This window comes from Lutzomyia longipalpis, chromosome 4 (genome assembly GCF_024334085.1).
Source record: "Lutzomyia longipalpis isolate SR_M1_2022 chromosome 4, ASM2433408v1".
NCBI classification, from domain to species: Eukaryota; Metazoa; Arthropoda; class Insecta; order Diptera; family Psychodidae; genus Lutzomyia; species Lutzomyia longipalpis.
The window spans coordinates 24746458-24766160 of record NC_074710.1 but is presented as its reverse complement, the minus strand read 5'-3'; the positions used below and the strand labels follow the sequence as shown (position 1 = coordinate 24766160).

Below are 19703 nucleotides of genomic sequence, written 5' to 3'. Positions count from 1 at the left end.
CCTGTAAAAGAAACAAACTTACGGTTTAAAATTTGGTTTTGATTTTTCAGGTGACTTCTGATCCTGTGAAGCCTTCTCATCTACCCCGGACGCATCGTCATCGTCATTGTCGGTTTTTATACTATTGGCTGATGCTTTTCCAGCGGAAGTTCCACTTGTTTTATTTTTATCACTATCATCGTCTTTTTCATTTTCTTCGGTAAATTCTTTTGTATCCTTCTCTTTTTCAGAATCCTAATTAAAGACATCGTGATTTTACCACATAAACTCCATAAATCTTTTTTTTATAAAGTAAGAGAAAACTTACATCATCCTGTGCTTCCTCTGTTTGGCCACTTTCATTGAAGATGTCATCACTTTTATGTTCAGCTGAATCGGCAAATCTAACTTTTGTGGCTGACTTTACTTGATCATGTGGATGATGATGGTCCACAATTGCTTGTACCTGAAATATAGAGATCATGGTAATTTTTTCTTTCATAACATTCGCAGAATTTTTATTAATGTGTTCTATTTTCCTTTTAAAGTGAAGGAAATTTACTAAAGAAAAGTAAAAAATTAAAAACAAGCCAAAAGCTTCTATTTTTTTTTAAAGATAAAGTTCGAAAATTTATAAGTTATCATTTTTTTAAATTCATTATATTTTTTAAAATAAAGTTTTAATAGATTTTTATTAAAGAAAAGGGATATTATAGGATATTGATAGCTTAGAAAATCCGCTGTGATACATTTAGTAGCGTCTAATGAGTAATTTAATGATAAATTGTCGCCATCATGCTGGGAACTATAAATGAAATTGGAATTTGACAATGAAAGTGAAAAACTGTTTGTTTTTTTTTTTTGAGAAAAATTGTGTATAACCATTAAATACAATCATGCAGACAATTCATCCACAGCATTTATGTATGATGGATATGAAGTACATAAACATATGTATGTATGTACATGTAAATATATGAATAAAATAAATATACACGGAAAACGACAAATAATGATGAAGATGATAAAATCATGAATATCCAAGGGATAAAATTTTATTTTCGTGTTTTGCAATAAATAAACATTTATTCAATAGCATTTACATTGTTTCTTTCAGTTTTATTTTACTGATAACTCAAAGTTCATGTAGTAATTTAAAATTTAGTTAGGCAGATACTTTAATTAGAAAGTGATTGACTATTGCTATAGTTAATGAAAAGTCCTTTAAGTTAAGAAAATTGTAGAGATCTTTGTTATTATTCCATGGTAAAATAATCTTTAAAAATTTCTAAAAACATTTTAAAAAAATATAAATTTCTGCTCCCAAGATTAAGATATCTTGACTATTGAACTCGGAATCATTTTTTATCATTATTAAACATCCCTGATAATAAATATTAAAAAAAAAATAATTCAGAATATGCTGAAAATAGTATTAGGTGTTGTAGGATTAATCCTTCCGATTGCGTCTCTGGCCCCTAAAATTGAAAGGATGCGTTTGGATTGACCTACCGTCCCTTGGTTGACGCAATCGGAAGGATTAATCCTACAACACCAAAAACATTTAATTCCGTCAGATTCAACTTAAGAAAATAGTATTAGTTTTTCACTTCCTTGTTATGTATGTATTATAAATTAATTTAGAATTTTTCCCTCTTTTATATATTTTTGATACACTGAAAGAAACATAATTTTTCTAAGTGGTCATCGTACTATGTTTAGGTGGGTCCTACAACATGTAGGTATTTATGATTTTCTATCCTTTAGGAGTCACAAGATGATGAGACGATGTTAATTTATGAAATATCGATGAAGTCATTTACTTAATGTTCACGTACATTCATAATACAAATGGTAACTAATCAAGACAAATGGGTAACAATTAAATGATTTATGAATTCATGGACTTGCTCATCATAAAAGGTAAGTAAATATATGTATACATTTTAATGTATATATCGCTGTCTGTAACCGCAAATATCAAAATAGAAATTTGTTCAGCAATATGATATTTGCTGTCTCAAACAGAGATATATAAAATATAAATTATTTTTAAAAATTATGAAAGGGTGTTTCAAAAGAAATTCAAAAAAAGTGAAATTAATTTCTCTGCACAGTAATTGTGAATTAAAGAAAGTTTGTAAAAAAAAACTTTGAAAAAATAAGGAAAACGGGTTAGGAGTCTATAGCCGTTTTTTTGTGAGGCATTTTACCAGAGGCAATTTATCCTCGCCGGTGCTTTCGCTGAAATCCACCAAAGATTGTACCTTCACCGTTCAAAGTGGGGAAATTAAGAAAATTTGAGTGTTTGTACTTTTTATCCATATAGAATCACATTAAACAGTTAATATTTTACAAAATATATTATATAAAATGGTAGGTATAGTTTGTAGAATTTGAATTTTTTCTACAATATCTGTAGAGTTTTTTTTCTGTTCCATAATATCGTTTTATAATATTACATTCTCTTTTTTCTTGTTCTCAAATAAAAATTGTGATTTTTCTTTGTCACCTCTATCTATCACGATGTTTTTGACGTGTCATAAATTGTAGATACCTACATTACATATTTCACAACATCACCCAGGAATATTTATTATTATACTTCGTACTTACCACGCCTAGAGATTCTTTTTTATTCAGGCGCAACTCTCTCAGCATTTGATTTCGCTGTTCCATCATGAGTGTCCTTTCGTACGTATAAGCAGAAATATCACTGTCCATCTGCAAAATACATTTAAACTTTTGAATCTAGATATTTTTAATTTACAGAATAAATGTACTATGTATGAAAAATAGTAACATTTACTATTCACTTCTTTAATTAATTTTAAAAAAAGGGAAATCAATAAAAAAAACTAAAAGTCTTACCATTTCTACAACTTCAACCTCAGCTTCAATACGTAGGTGATAGAGGAACATTTTGAGATCTTTCTTTAGTTGAATTGAATTATCCTCCATTTGGGCAACTGTAAAGATGCGTAGTTTGCAATTTCTCCACGTACGGTGTTGCTTTAGTAGGAATGGTAGTAACATTAGGAGACCACCATCGTGAACAATCCACCAAATATCGATATTTCCATAAATTTTCTCCGTTGACTCGGGGAAGAAATTTATTCCTTTCGGGATGATGAGAGCCATCTTTGCATTCGAAGCTACCCGGACAGTTTGTAAGAATGCTTGCCATGTGTGAGAATCTTCACTTTGGCGCCAACTGTATGGCCATCCTAGAATAACTGTGTTTGGTTTCATACCGCCCAGACCGATTGTTTGTACGCTAAATTTAAAAAAAAATTAAATTAAATTGACAAAAATATTAACCATCTGCAAGACACCCAATACTAGATATATATTTAGAACTTACATATGACAAAGGCCATCGGGAATATTGCGGGCTATTAAAACATCACAGAATCCCTTGACCTTCTCCTCTTCCATTATCTTTTTGAGACTCTGCTTTGCCGCAGAGGCTTGTCCGCTATTCTTTGTGAAATCCCCTGGCATAACCGAGACGCAGATGGCCAAACCCTTGCCAGCCTTTAGCTGGGATGCAAACGATAGCAATTTGCGATACTTTGGTGTTAGTTCATTTGTCATTTTTGCAAGGATGAGAATTTGTGGGCGCCAATTCTTCGTATGTGGTTCACCCTCCTCGAGTCGGAGCATAGCATAGCGAGCATTTGTAAGGGACATACCGCGGATTCCGTCACCCCACTCTTTTTCAGCGCTGCACAGAAATGAAAGAAAAATATCAATTCAATCACCCAGAGATAATTTCAAACGTTTTCCTATTATGTATGTACATATGTAGGTACTATAGTGACCTATTTTTATCATAAGGGCATACACGAATAAAATTATAAATTTTTATTATTTAAATAATTGACTTGGTTTGTTTTAAAACGTGTTTCTGTGTATAAAAATTTAGCATTGAAATATATTTTTTTAAATTATTCAAATTATGCTTTTTTTGTCAGTTCTTCATAGACCTAATAATTATGAGGTTCTAAGGGAAGAGGAAGGATTTAAAAAAAAATTACACTAATAAGTATGAGATTTAAAAAAAAAATCACTCCAGAGATAATCTTAAAAAGCCTAATTAATTGGTAGGTACCTATATATGTACACATACTATATTACGTATATATGTTATGTCCGGAAATATTTCATACGTAAACACCTAGATTATTTTCTTTTTTTTTGTATAGCTTTATATTGCATGTCAAAAAGATATTTGACAATCTCTCAAGTACGTATAATAATTAAACAAACTTTGTCAACAAACAGGATAATTAAACAACTTAATTATTAAAGTTTGTTTAATTGTTCACACAAATTGCAATAAAAAGATGGAATTAAAGGGATAGAAGATAAGAGAATAAAGCAAACTTTAATAAAGAAATATTCTCCTAAGTATATTGAAGACTTTAAAATGATTCTAAATTATTACATGTCCGTGGACATAATAAATAAAATGTTTTATATTTTTTTTAGGTGGATCAATGCAATAAATAATCACATATAGTTATAAATGTTGAGGATTATACGGTATATAGTAAAACCACAAGTCATTCTCAGTTTTTTTTTTCCTGTTGTAATTTCCATGTTTAGTTAATACCTTTTGTTGTTTTGAGCATCGATAATTTGAAAAAAGAAAATATTGCTTAAGCGTCTTAACCGCCATCGTCTTCGAAGGCTCAAAGAATAAAATGCAAAATGATGAAAATCTCGTTAGCACAACAAACTTTGATAAGGGCCAAAACAATGATTGTCTGTAAAGTCTCATTAATCACGTTGACTGGGCTTATTTAAAAGTTAAAGTACCTCAGTATTATTTCACAAAACCATGCCGTCAGTCGTCGTACTCCGCGTTAACCCTCCTCTTTTTCTCGGATATCCACAAACATCAAACTTTCTGTGTGTGTTATTTCATTTGAGTAAATTTTTAATTCAGAGACATAACTGGGTACTCGTAAATGTGAGCCCACGTCACAAAATTTTAGAATGAATATAAAATTTGCACATATAAAATATGCAAAAAATATATGTATAGTGTATACGCATTGTGATTCACTTTGTTTTGTTAATCCATATAGTTTACTTTCGGTATATTTCAAAAGCCTAATCTCTTCTATGATTGCAGTTCTTAGCTGTTATAGAAAACAAGATAAACTTTAGGTGTATCAAAAAATGTGGATACTAAAAAGACATTAATTTAGGGGGAAAAAAGTGAATTTTACGTATCTTTTTCAAAAAAAAGAAGCTTTTTACGAGCTTTTTATACAGTCAAATTTATTGCAACCACACGATACAGAGCACGATATTAAAGGGAGTGTCTTCTGAGCAATGTATGTATTTAAGGATATATGGAGTAAACACAGAAACTACGTTCTCTAAGGAATGGTTCAATAATTATGAAATCTTGAAGACTTTTATCTGGACTATTCTAAAACAATTTTACAACGAAAATATAAAAATTTTCTTACAATGTTGATTAAAATTATAGTTCTATTTAGTTTTTGGGAATAAAATTGTATCAGTACCTAATATGTTTAATAATTCTAATTTTTAACATTTTGTATAATTTTTTTTTAATGATGACCTTTCATAAATTTATTGAACGAAATGTTTTGGTAAGAAAGAATCAAATAATAATGAAGACTTACCCTCTATATTCGATGTATTTGTAAATAAGGACTGCCATACCCATTGCAATAAGTGCAAAGTACCATGATGTCATGAACATAACAGAAATGCAAAGTGAGAGCCCAATGAGAGACAACGACCAGTGGTAGTACTTGAAACGTGGTCGCCAATTTGGTGTACGAAGAATTGTTTGAAGGAAGCATGCCAAGTTGACAAAACCGTAGCACATGAGGAAGAACATGGAGAGCAATGGTGCCAGATGGTCGACATTCCCAAGAAGGATGCCACATTGGCAAATGCATACCGTGAGAATAAGGGCACGTGTTGGTTCACCGCGACTCGATGACACGGAGAATGGCGCCAAGAAGGGGATAATGCCGTCTCGTGCAATCGCCTGTAGAAGTCGTGGCGCACCCGTGAGACTCTGCAGTCCAGCACCAAGGGTCGACAAGAAGGATCCAATGAGGATGACCCACTGATTGGGCCACGCCATGTTGGCGACCACCAACTTCCCACCAATTGACTGTCCAAATCTGCACAAAAGGATGAGAGTATGAGGGATAAACCTCAGATTAGTGGACCAGTTGATTTTTTTGGGGCATTACAAAATGAGGTCACATTCATCACACTTTACATTGTTATTTTCAGAGTTTTCAGACCTAGAATTGCAACATAGTGGGATTGCTAAGTGTATTGAGTTATACTAACTTGTCGCGCAGAAGAAGATTATCCACAGTTCCAGCAAATAAAAGAACACATGATAGATAAACTATACTGGTTGTTAGGATGGCACAAATTGTTCCAATGGGAATACTTTTCTGGGCATCAGCCAAATCACCAGATCGATTTGACCCTGCCATTATACCTGAAAATAAATTTATTAAAAAAAATTGGTTGAAAATTTCCTTTGTATTACTTACACAACATATAATACAAATCAACATATTTTTATTAAGGAAATTGGCGTGTTTAAAGGTTTAAATTTTAGCAAAATGATTACCACAAAAAATAAAGTCAGGACTTCTTTATGGTTTTATCATTCATGCTAGAGTTTAGCCTATGAAAAACTAATATAATTGACAACAAAATCCATATCAATCTATTTTAAACAAGGTCATACCAAGATAAAATTATGAAAAAGATAAACTTCTTAAACATCCAGTTTTCGCCAGTAAAACCTAAATTAAACCCACATATCTAAGTATAATGATTCGCAATGTGTTCCATTGTTATCAAAGCAATATGTACTAATTTAGATCTTTATAATAGATTAAGAATTACACTTTTTGTGAGAGATATTGAGTTATTTACGAGACATTTTCCTGTTTCACTAAAGAACAGACCAAAACTGGTTTTTTCGACCACTTTCCGACTAAACTCAATAAGATTTAGTCGCATTTTGACTTTTAATTGCTGACTTTAAGTGTACCTATATTGAATGCTGTTTTTGTTTTCTAAATCGAACAGAAGTTTATGCTCTATCAGACATAGACTTTAGCAGCAGAAGGGAATGATTTATTTATTGTATATGTAAAATAAAAGGAATTTTCAAAAGACTTAAACAATTAGGGCATAAAAATTTAATTTATGTTACCTACATTAATTTTTTATGATATAACTTATTTATGACTTCTTCTGGACAATATTGCTCTATTAAAAATTAATAAGTGTACATAATCCCATAAGGGGGTACAATAAAAAGAAATTAAAGGATGAAAGATGGACTCACCAGTGACTGATGGGAAGAAGATTCCAATGAGTATGGTGAATGTTGTTGTAATATCTGCGTAGATTTGATTGTAAGTTGGTCTTCCGAGTTGCTCAATGTCAGCTGGATTGCTACCATAAGTAATGAATTGTCCATCTTCAAGGAAGGATGGCAGGATATTCTCGAAGAAGACTCCACTCGCCAGCCCACGAATACCCCGTACAGTTGTGACGTTGTGACTGAGAAAATACGGATCACATGGTTGTTCGGCACAGAATATGTTCCACAGTTGTCCACCTTCCTCCTGGGTACAATTCTCAATAGCAATGTCCTTTAGTAAGCGATTCCCCAGTATGCACATGCTGTAACACACAAGAGAAATCTCATGACAGTTGTGAAAGATACGACCACCCCCGTCTATTTTATAATCATTCTACTCGCATCCCCCATTTATAAATTGCTTTTACATCATATCACCATCACATATCTCTCTTTTAGCTCTTTCAGTATAGTGAGTGGGTATACATATAGTGTGCATCATGCAATATATGTGATGAGGGACAGATGAATATGGTGAAGCATAATTTGGGGAATGCGATGACTAAAGGGCATAGTGGTGTGTAGGGGAGGAGAGTGAATGAATAAATTGGAGACAATAAACAACAAAAAAAGATGTGATTTCTGGATGTGCAGACATGAGTGTGTATAAAGTTAAAATCCTATTGCCTGTGTTGCCATACTATAGCTTGTCGTTGCCATGGATGTTGTCGAATATTCCAGCGTAAACTGCAATTATGGAGAAGATGACGCAGGCCAGAGCCACTGATGCAAATTTATTTACAAATTTCACTCCAATGAACACAATAGTACCTAAGGAGAGAACCATATTTTTCCTCATATAGACACTTCACTTGATCAAAATCCTACAATTTTTTTTTAGACACAACTGATAACATTCATTATTTGAATTACTCACCCATGACAAGAAGAAGGAACGTTCCATATACTCGGAAATTATTATACATTGCCGACGCATCCTTTGTGAAATCACCAAAGATTGATAGCCAAGGGGCCATGTAGGTCTGTCGTAGGTGGAGCAAAAAAAAAAGGTTGGAAAAAAATTTAGAAAGAATTCCTGAGATGATTGTTTATCACACCCCTTGCCCCTGCCCCTGAAAGTATCCACAACCCTTATAATACATCAATCTACAAGACAGGATACTCCAATATTTAATGCATAATTTCTTTCACATTTTATCCCAAAGGATATTTAGTTAGCTTCAATAGTATTATTGAATGTTATAAAAGGGTTGTATAACATCACTTTTCCCCACAGGGTGATCACCCTCTTGCTATATTTGCTAAGATGAATCTCTCTTCATCGTATCGTATATATGCCTCTCTAGAGTACTACGAACTTCCCTGAGATGAACAAGTCAGTCACTCTTGAGCCCTACAGGATGCGATTTGACCACTCTCTCTCTTTTATTCTCTACGGTGTTTTGAGTTACCGTCACCGAGCGTCACATGGGGATACAACATGGAGCTTTTTCATTTTTCAATGTAAACTTTAGAAAAAGCTCCAAAAAGTTATTGCAATCCTTATGCAATTTCGGAATTCTATATTTCTTTACGAATCCATAGAGAAAAATCTAATAAGAATGTTTAAAGAGTTGTTTGCAGACTTTTAAGCTTTTGAATTGATTCAAAAAAATAAGAGAAATAACAAGGATAAGAATAAGGGAAGAATATACATTAATTGCTTTATCTATGTATGTACATCTAAGAAGGACTTTTACTTATTAAATTGAAATTTAATTTCATAAATAGTTTTTTTTTATATTTTAATTAAAAGGCTTGTTAAAAGGTTTGAGAAATATTAAAAAAAAAAAGTTTTATATATAATATACATATGTATTATGTACATATGTAGATAATAACTTTATGTGACTAATAGTAACCATGAATAAAATATAATTTGTTTTTTTCACAGTCGACAGAAACAAATTTATGACACCGTTAAATAATATTTTAAATAAGAATTTATGCTGCACAAAAGTAGGTATCTTCATTACCTATCTACACATAATTATAAGAGATCTGTACTATTTATGTACATACATACTTACCAAGACAATTTCAACAGCTCCCACGATATACATAGCAGCTGCTAGCGTCGTTCCGGTGTAGAAGAGCATCCCCACAGCACCACCAAATTCCGGACCAAGTGACCTGCGGGGCAATGCAAAACTCCCTCAATGCCATATTATATTTTATATGTATATCAGCCATTAAGTATGAAATTGTGGTGTGTAATATAAAAAAAAGAATATCAAAAAATATACTTTACCGTGAGATCATAAAATAACTGCCGCCAGCCGGTACCACGCCATTTGTAGCAATTGCCGACATTGAAATAGCTGTCAACATTGTCTGTGAAAATTATTGGAGGACCACCCGGTGAAAAATCAATTTCATAATCAATGGGCAGCGTGAAGGTGAAAATTAGTGGATGATACATACCACACAGCAGCATGTTAGGACGATGAGAAATCCAAAAATAGCACCTGCCGTCCCCACAACCCACGTTAGACGAATAAAAAGGATAACACCAAAAATATTCTGGATACAAGGGAGATACACGCCAATCAGTGTACCTTAAAGAAATGAAAAGAAGATTTTTTTCTTGAATAGAAAAAGAAACTACTATAAAAGACTTTCTGGACTCTCCAAATAATTTCCCTTGAGAGTGAAACTTTTCTGTGACTCTAGCTTTTGCTATATTGAGAGTATCAAACAGCTCGACAAGAGAGTACATAATTCCATCTTAGTCTAAGCTTTCAATGTGTTTTTAAAATTGTTTACAAAAGAAATTGAGACTATAGTTTAAAAAAATTGTTACCTAAAGGTCTATTAATAAAAAAAAAACTAAAGACTTGCGTGGGATTTTTGAGACTAAAAATCATACATTTTAATTCAAGTTCAATGGTAGAATATTGATTAAAATTTGATATGTTTAAAATAATTATTTCAGGGGAATCATAATGGCACCCCCTCTATTAAATAAATAAATAAAATAAAATAAAATAATTATTTGGTATTCTTTTAACATTTTGGGAGTTTTGGGAATTTTTTTCTGTAGGTATAGAATTCTTTTATTTAGTATCATGACTTTAATGTAAGTATGTGAAAGGTCGCTATTATGCCCAAAAAAATACTGTGCCTCAGGATAGCCTTAAACTATGTAAAAGTAGAGGGGAGGGCGCACCTATGTTATAAATTCTTAGCTAAAAGTGCCCCATGCTGCATATTTTACAGTGAATAAGTTTAAAAAAAATTGAGGGTGAGCCAAAATATTTGCCTCCGCCTCACCCACAAAAATGAGAGATGTTAGTACACCCCTGGCATCCATTAATATTAAACTGTCTCTTTACTAAATCACGTTACATATTACCCAAAATAAAAATTCACAGTTATATCATTTTTCTTAATAAATAGTTGACAAATAACCGCGTTGTATGCAGAATTGTTGTTGATTCCTCAACTACATAGCATTGAATTTAAATATTTTACTTACCCATCCGCGCTGAGGGCGGTGGTGGTTTTGAATCGGCTTCCGAGGCAGCTGGAATTGTATTGGAGTAATTTGCCAAGGAAGATATAAGTGTTGATATTCGTGGTCGTGTATCAATTTCTTCCTGAAAATTTTGTTGAATAAAAGAAAAAGAATTAATAAACATAAAAAGAAGCAAAGAATGCAAAAGAAATTACTCCTATAGAGAAAAGAATAAAATATCACCTCTAAGTGAGATGAAAATGTACCCGGTTCAATGAATTTCAAATAGAATTGTCTTTCACCCAAATTGTCAATCCCATCACACAATTTCATCTACCTTTAACCCGCACACATCCCAAAGTAAGACCTAAGTGAATTGAAGAAAAATCAGTTCAGGATACTCACCGAATATAAATAAAGATTCGTGTCATAGTGTGTTGATTTTTCGTTGTTACCAACAAAGGGTTGTTCATCTGTGGCATCACCTGAAATTGAAAAAAAAATCATTCTGTTTAGAAATTTTCATTTTTAGTAATTCATAGAAAAAATTATAATCAATATTTTTATCTTAATAAATAGAAACCTTTGTGTAAAAACTCTTATAGTTAAAAATCTTTTTGCAATGGATACATAACACTGCTTAATAGGTATGTTTTTTTTTCTCATAAAATTATTTTGAAAATATAACTTTCCACAGACTTTGAGATATGTTCTTATTTTAAACAAAAAAAAAACGTATTTTTCGTTGGCATGAGAAAATGAATAAACGGTATAAATTTTTAAGGAAAATTACTCTATGCCGGCAAAAAAGTCGGAAAATTTCATTTAATTTATGAGATTTTTTCTCCTTGTTATATTATACCGTCATTACACTGCAAGATAAAGAGGGTTAGCATATTAGAAGTTATAATATCAGTTAATCATATTTTGTGATTCGTTGTTAATATTTAGACACTAAGATATAGGTAATTTAGACTTCTTATTTTTTTTCCTGAATTTCTAAACTTTCACCAAGTAACTACATAATTATGTCCAAAAATAATCATTCTGTGAAGGTTTCTTTTTTTTCTAGTTCACTCAGCTGGAAGTCACCCCGTTGTGAATCAAATAGAAAAGGAGATTTTCTAAATTTGAATTACATATATCTTTCGTATATTATATAAAAAGAAAGGAAAAGAAAAAATAAAATAAAATATAGTGGTCAAAGGCCGTACGTCATTTCACAGCATGAATAGCAGACGATTACATCAATTTCCTTCCTTTCTTCAATTTCCTGAATTTGGCATGATTAAAATGACGAGAACATTGGTATATACCTATTAAAAAATTTGATTAATTGCTATTTATTAGGGGAAAATGACCTAACTCTGATCCCATAAGGTCTTACTTGTACATAAAAGAAAGTTTCAATATTCCTTTTTTTTTCTTACAGTAATGTTACTCAATTAATCATTGAGAAACCAGACATTTTTGCATATTATGTTATAATTTTTACAGTAGCTGATGGAATAAAGTAAATATTATTCAGCAACGAAATATCTTTTAACGCTTTCGGGAATGCATTTATTATGTACCATTGTACAAAATTCTTCTTTAAGTATATAGTTGACCCATAAAAAGTCACATTTAGTGGTCATCTTTAGCGACATAATAAGCTTTTGGCCAAATGACTACAGCTATTATGTTGAGTATTTGATTTTCTGATCTGAACTTATTTCCGGGAAAAAGCAAAATGTGGCCAGAAAATGAATGTATCACTAATTCCCTTTGCTAATTCCCTTTTTTCTTGTACATAATCTTCCTATTTCAGTCATCATTTGGTGCCTGTCACTTTCACTCAAAATGTGCTACTTGTTGGTTTTGTTGCTTCATAAATAATGCTCTTGACATTAAGTCAACAAAATTCAAATAAACTAAAAGCGATACGCCGACGACCACCTTCACGGCACCAATCGTCAATTTTGGATACGTTCTAATGCTATTTCTGGACTCTCATTACTGTATATACAATGTACATATAACATTACATACACGGCATAGTACATTTATTGCCTTAAAAATTATTTTATACCAATCATATAATATTATGTACATAAATATGTATATATAGCAATGCCTGTAGTTTGAGATATGCATGTCACAACAAGACATGGTATAGCCTATTAATTGGAATATGAACTAATTAAATAATCTTTATGTTTTTGTTCCTAAAATTTTTATATATTGGTTTTGGTTATAAAAATATTAATTGATGCAATAAAGTCTGAATATAGAATAAAATATTAATCTCCATCTTTTTGTTAGGATTAAACCATCACGGAAATGGCTGTTATATCCTTACGTATGTAAAAATATAAAAAGGGGTGGAATATTCGGAAAAAATGTAGTATTCCTATGTACCATACAATATTTCATTTAGTAAATATGTGTAGTAAAATGAAGAATGAAAGTATATGTATGTGAGAGTAGAATGAAAAATCTCCATGGTTGGAGATTTTAATCTTATTATCCTTCTATATGGCATGAATTTCCACTCGGTGTATAATGCAGCTCTTCCTCATTATGAAAATTTACTGTGTTATAATTGAAATATATACCAACAACCCGGAGTAAAAATACCACAATCATTGCGTGCTTTTTCGTTATAATAATAATAAAAAATAATATATAATAATACGGACGAGGCAAAAATGTTTTGCGGGGTTGAAATTGAGTTTTTTTTTTTTGGCACGATAGCATACAATTAATTAATTGGGGTATCTAGCTACTTTGACCGGTAATTGCCGGTGATTTTTCGTTTAAACAGAATACATTATAATAGGATAGATAACAAAATCTCATCTCTGTTAGAAGTATTCTAACTATTGTTTTTCATAAAAAAATAATCCGAATGATGTAAATTGAGATAGATTTATAGTTAAATCGAATAGAACTTTGTGATTTGTGTTTATACGAGTTGCACCTAAAAAAAAATGATCAGCTTGAAATGAAAACTCACACGTGATTGAGGGCTCGAGTAATCTAGGTTAGTTATATGATAAAGACATGATCTTAAATTCTGTATTGATCCTGATACACGTTCCGGCTTATGGGTTATTTTTTAGGGATACACAGAGGCTGGGCTGTATCGAAGAGCGAATCAAGGCTAAAAAAGAAACATGAAATAGGGAAAAAAGCACTTAGGAAGGAGGTGAAAAGTTCATCCACTGTACAAATGACAGCAATTTCCGCTATATCATGAATATTTATAGGTAGACACGGTGGAGACTGGTTTTCGCACCAAAAAGAAGGCAAAAATCCAACAGAGCGCCAACACTTCCTGTGTGTAAATTCACATAGAAATTTTCCCAGCCACAATAATTGGGATTAGGGAATGGTTCTTTGGGTGGGGACGAAGATATCTTGTATGGTTTTTATGACTCTCCACTTTTCCACTTTTCCTTCACTCTTGTATCCTTCACATTGCTCTGCAGTACGTGGTGAATGGATATAAAATATTTAAAAATGATTTTTTCTTCTGCTTCACGCACTAGTCCTTCAGAAAATCTCTATGTGATTTTTATGTTTTTATTTTTTTTGTACGGTGTGATAGTGACTAGTATTCTGGTAAGCTGGCATCATATGGAAAACTCGTAAATATGTACTTAAAGTAAAAAAAAATTATAGAAAAGGTTTTATGTTGTTTTTTATTTATTGCGCATATAGCCCTAGTTGTTGCGCGTCGTGAAACAAGTTCATAGTGATGATGATGTTTTATTTATTTTTTTAATATTCCTTTATTATGTTAACACAACTCAAATTTAAAATTTGATTATCATGAAAATCAAATTTGCAAATAATATTAATAGATATCAATACTATTTATTGGGTTATTCGGATGAATCCATATAACAATCTAGATTTATTCTCATGCATTTAATTTTTTTCTAATGGGTTTTAATTTGGAAAAATATTTATACAAGCTAATATAAGATCTTCTCAATAATTTTGGAATATTAGAATGTGAATTTGCAATGAAATGAAACATTGTACATATACACCTACATAACATACGTTCATGTTGTGAATTACCAATTATCATAACGTATATGCTTGTCATCTCAGCCTTTAATTAAGTAATTAATTAATTGTGGGAAGTTATAGTTAGTCTCGGAAGTATTCAATCTGAAGAGTAAATCAACCACTTTCCTCATTTCTGCTGAAAACAACATGGTTTTTGAGGTTGATTCAAAATAAAAAATAAGATTCTATTTGAGTTTGTGTCTCACGTTTTAAATATATTATTAATTAAATATATTATAATTTTTTAATAAATTTTTTTCTATTCCTTGCTCGCACGTGATTGGCGGATTGGGTAAAGTATTCTGAATTCTAAAAGAACGATGAAACAACTACAAATAAAATGTTATAAAAATAAAAGAAAAGCCTTCGAATTCGTTATCAATTAAAAATTAATTCAAAGGTAAACTAAAATAACAAACTATACCTACGACTTCTGTGGGGAAATGATAATTAAATTAGACGTTTGCATGAGTCTTTATCAAAGAAAGGTTGTTTGCAATATGAAACAATACATTCGTATTTTCACCTTTTCATAATTTATGATTCTTAACAAAATGTATATAGAATAGTATATAGAAGGACGAATAAAATAATTTTCCTTCTATTTTATTACATACAATACAAATACGTACGTGACATACATACTAGTCACATAAAATTCGTTTCTATGTATATAATATATAACAAAAATATTAGCAAGACATATAATATTATTTGTTTTAGCTGATATTGGTTGATATTGAATGCAATAGTAATGGGCAGAATACTCTTAAGCATTTCTAAGTAACTTTATTACTGAAAGATAGAGCTCCCGAATACAGGAAGTGTTTTTTTTCCTTTTCTAAATTCAACCGCTCCACGTGTCAGAGTTTTAATTCAAAATTATACATGATTTACATATATGTATGTATGTTAAACATATTATACATTACTATATATACTTTCTTGCAAAAAAAGACATTTTTTATTTATAAATTAGCATCACGAAAAATTCATGAGAAATCGCATTAAGAAATGTGTTTTTGGATAAGAACGTTGAAATAGAATGAAGACAGGGAATAAAAATGTAACACGGATGGAATTATTATAAAACCAATTCACGTGCCATGAGTAGAAAAAGATGGTTACCTATTTATCTAAATTCTCTTTGCGCTCATCGTAAAAAAAAAAGACTCACAGGACACATTCCTAAAAATTTCTCAGAGAAATCTACTTGGGAATACTCACAAAAATCGCAAGAGAATACGTAAGTAGTTGGATGGAGTTTAACACAGGCAGTGAAATTTTTGCATTCAGAGTAAATAATTTTCCAAAAAGTGTTATTTCTTCTTTTTTTTTTTAAATAGATAATAAGAAGTTTCTTTAAAATACAGAAGAGGATTCGTAAAATAGTTTCTTCATCGATACTTTTACATAAAATTTCAATTAATTTATATTAAATCTCTAAATCACCAAAAATCTCTATAATAGGTATATACTAAATTTAAATTTGTTCGGTCGTCCGGGGGCTCCAAATCTTTCGGGAGGACTATAGCTACATAATATATACGATACGTGTTGCCGGAAAATAGACTTGAATTCTATAGCGACACGAGTGGATTTTATGCTATCACAAGCTAACAAATGAAGAAAAGGGAGAATCATCAATGATAAAGGTGTAACCTATTTACATCCGCAATGTATCTTCCTTATACAGGATGGTCAAAGAAAGACCTTTTACATTGAAATTGGTTCATTTTATTCAGAATATATTGTATACGGTACATGCCTATTGCTCATTATTTTGTATATAGACTACTTTTATATTACCTATTTTTTATTCATCAACTTAAGAAAAAAAAGCTACAAAATATTAATCTTACAATTTTTATTTTATATTGAGCTTACTTGCGGTATTTTCATCAACTGGCCTGTCAACTGGTAAAGTTAAATTTTTCAACTATTCATTAAAATAATTTATATATGGGAAATAGTTGGGAAGCTAGGTAGGTAGTTTGGGAAAAAATTAGTATATTACAGAGGTACCTAACTTCCGGTAATCTTCAAAAGAACCCCCATCATCCACCCTTATCAAACTATTCTACTTATATACCTAGAGGGATCAAAGGAATTATTAAATTAGATAATGGAAATCCTGTTCAGCTTTCTTGACTTCTTCAAGTACTACCTATTTATCTTGTCTAATTATAATATGAGCCTTTTATTGAATACGGGTGTAGGTTGAAATAATTTTTGTCAATCATTATGTACATAAAATGCCACTGAAGTGAGCAATTAAAAGTATTACAAGTCATTATAGAGTTAAATATTAAATTTAAAGTCAGCATATAAGCAAATATTTAGTTGAGGGATGTCATATCACATATGTATGTATAAGTATGTATATTAAATCTCAAATTATTTCCCCGTCACATCATGTATGTACTGTACATACATAATTAAGTAGATTTATTATAATTACATAATAATACATACTACGTGATATAACAACATATTTTTGTAACAATTATCATACTTTTTGCACAGACTAATGACATTTCCCTTGCAAAGTTGCCACAAGATACACACACTGAATGTTTTGGAATTCATCGTCACATTTTAGTAGTTAAGCCATTCAGTGGAGGCACGGGAAATCCCATCTGAATTTGTCTTCTCTGCTTAGGTATGCTCTTCAATTTTACGTGAGAGAGGTATATTTCCTCTATCACACCACCCCCATGTTTATAATATACAATCCCCTTCAACGCACCCATTAATCCGGTGTATCCCAACGATTATAATGACGATGATGGTGATGATGACGTTGATTGTATCAAAGGGTGGCTTCACTAACCACTAAGAAAGCAACGCGTTGAAATGTAGGTCACAAGCATTGTCTCTTTGCAAAATAAATACTACCCTAGCGTACACCTCAATCAGAAAAGTACCTCAGGCTGTTGAGGGATTTTCACTTATATATGCTTAAGTACTTTATGGTAGCAACCGCGTATGAAGATTTCTTACCACTAACCCGAAAAGAAGCCATGAGTACACAAATACTATGTATGTATGTACTGTACAGTACATAGTTATGAATTGTACATTTTGTGAAATTCCAAAGCCAAACTACATAATAAACATTCAGGAACCATGTAATATACACCATAAAAGTGCAACTTGCACCTCACCTGAAGGTATATAAATTGTGTAAATAAATAAAAGAATTTTTAATTAATTTCATAGCCAAATAAAGGAAAAACAAATTTTCAGAAAAGCACAAGAGATGTAACAAATTTAAAACAACTCATAATACATAAATTCTTATTAAATATTTGATATTTAGATGTTCTTTACGCACTAAACGACGATCTTAATCTGAGCTTATTTATGAACCGTGAAAGAACATTTTTTTTATTTATTTAATCGCACTCCTTTTAGTTCTTATGCATTTATTCTTATCTTACATTGTCTCAAATAAACAACACAATATGAAATTATTTTAAATTTTGATTAAATTTCCGCAAATATTGTGATAATTCATCATATTCTCATAATACTTTATGTTCAGTGTATATATTGTATACAACATATACAATATAAATATTTCAAATATAAACTTTTGTTTGATTTAGAAAGATAAATCTATCAGGAAGGAGTCGAGAAATCAATAAATTATAAGTTTAGCAATACGTGAACACATCAGACGGACATAAAACCCTCGTTTTGGGGGAAATCTTGATGTGAAAATTTTAAGAGGGAAAAGGTAATTTCAGTGTGTGAAAGTCAGATGTGAAGAGGATCCAAGCTAAATACGAGATAACTGAGGCTCAATTTCACAAGTAAATTGCTTCAATAAATCCAAAGCTCCAGAGGAATGATGAGGGAGGTGTATGGAACTTCTTTTTTTTTCTTGTAACATGACATCTGGAAGAATGTATCGAGGAGAGTAAACCACCAAGTTCGAAATTTCATCGCTGAGGAGTAGGGTAGTAGGTGGGTGGGAAACATCGTATTGTATTTCATACGAGAATCTCTATTACAATATTTATTAACTGCTTTCTTGACGTATCACAAAGTATCCCTCAGAGGAGAAAAATATCAAAATTTTGTAATGGACAAAGAAGATTAGGAATGTTTATTATATATAGCACAATATCATCGGCTTTGAATTTTCAATGAAATCATTTTATTTAGAAATCATGTGGGGGAAGGAGGCAGTAAAATATGTTTTACTAAATGATTGCGTCAAAGTTTTATCAGCATAGATAGAATCTTTCATTCTGTTTTAACTAAACACTACACTGAGCTACTTCCACAACAGGAAAGTTTATCGAACAATGCCATAACGCGTGAAAGTGTAAAAAAAAAGATACCCACATTAAAAATCAGTCAATTTCGTTCATCCGGAAAGTTGTTGAGGGTTCTGTACACGTCGATATATCATCGGCAAGAGCATCGAGGTTGGAAAAATAATCTTCGATGAAATACGAAAATTTTATTGACGTCATTGCGGATACCTGATAATCTACTTGTACCTTTCACCACCCCCTTCTGCGCCTTATGAAAGTCAAACATGAAATAAAATTGCGCGTATAATTTGAGAGAAAAGTTTGTTTATATAGCATCTTCTGCAAATACGGAAAATATAACATGGTGGAGGTAGAGTGAATATTACTAAAAAGCCTCTTAAAAGCGATAGATAAATACTCATTTAAAGACTTTGACAAACTTTAAAACTAATTCATTTACACTTAAATAAAACTTTGAATTTTA

General features: G+C 31.3%; 1 protein-coding gene across 18 annotated transcripts in view; it reads right to left on the bottom strand.

The window, feature by feature from the left end:
* LOC129795152 (solute carrier family 12 member 4) overlaps nucleotides 1–19703 on the bottom strand; it is a 54516-nt gene that overhangs the window by 10344 nt on the left and 24469 nt on the right. For 9 of the 18 annotated variants that reach the window (XM_055836202.1, XM_055836209.1, XM_055836204.1 and 6 more), the window contains 16 exons: nucleotides 11295–11374; nucleotides 10911–11031; nucleotides 9857–9990; nucleotides 9684–9766; nucleotides 9463–9565; nucleotides 8310–8415; nucleotides 8074–8203; nucleotides 7355–7695; nucleotides 6334–6490; nucleotides 5646–6158; nucleotides 3344–3706; nucleotides 2851–3256; nucleotides 2596–2703; nucleotides 2193–2246; nucleotides 308–445; nucleotides 23–234 (listed from right to left, as the gene is read on the bottom strand). In XM_055836202.1, coding sequence (XP_055692177.1) covers nucleotides 23–234; nucleotides 308–445; nucleotides 2193–2246; nucleotides 2596–2703; nucleotides 2851–3256; nucleotides 3344–3706; nucleotides 5646–6158; nucleotides 6334–6490; nucleotides 7355–7695; nucleotides 8074–8203; nucleotides 8310–8415; nucleotides 9463–9565; nucleotides 9684–9766; nucleotides 9857–9990; nucleotides 10911–11031; nucleotides 11295–11374 — 3049 coding nt within the window. The remainder of the gene's footprint in view (nucleotides 1–22; nucleotides 235–307; nucleotides 446–2192; nucleotides 2247–2595; nucleotides 2704–2850; nucleotides 3257–3343; nucleotides 3707–5645; nucleotides 6159–6333; nucleotides 6491–7354; nucleotides 7696–8073; nucleotides 8204–8309; nucleotides 8416–9462; nucleotides 9566–9683; nucleotides 9767–9856; nucleotides 9991–10910; nucleotides 11032–11294; nucleotides 11375–19703) is intronic. The other 9 variants (XM_055836211.1, XM_055836217.1, XM_055836216.1 and 6 more) reach the window with 1 other exon arrangement.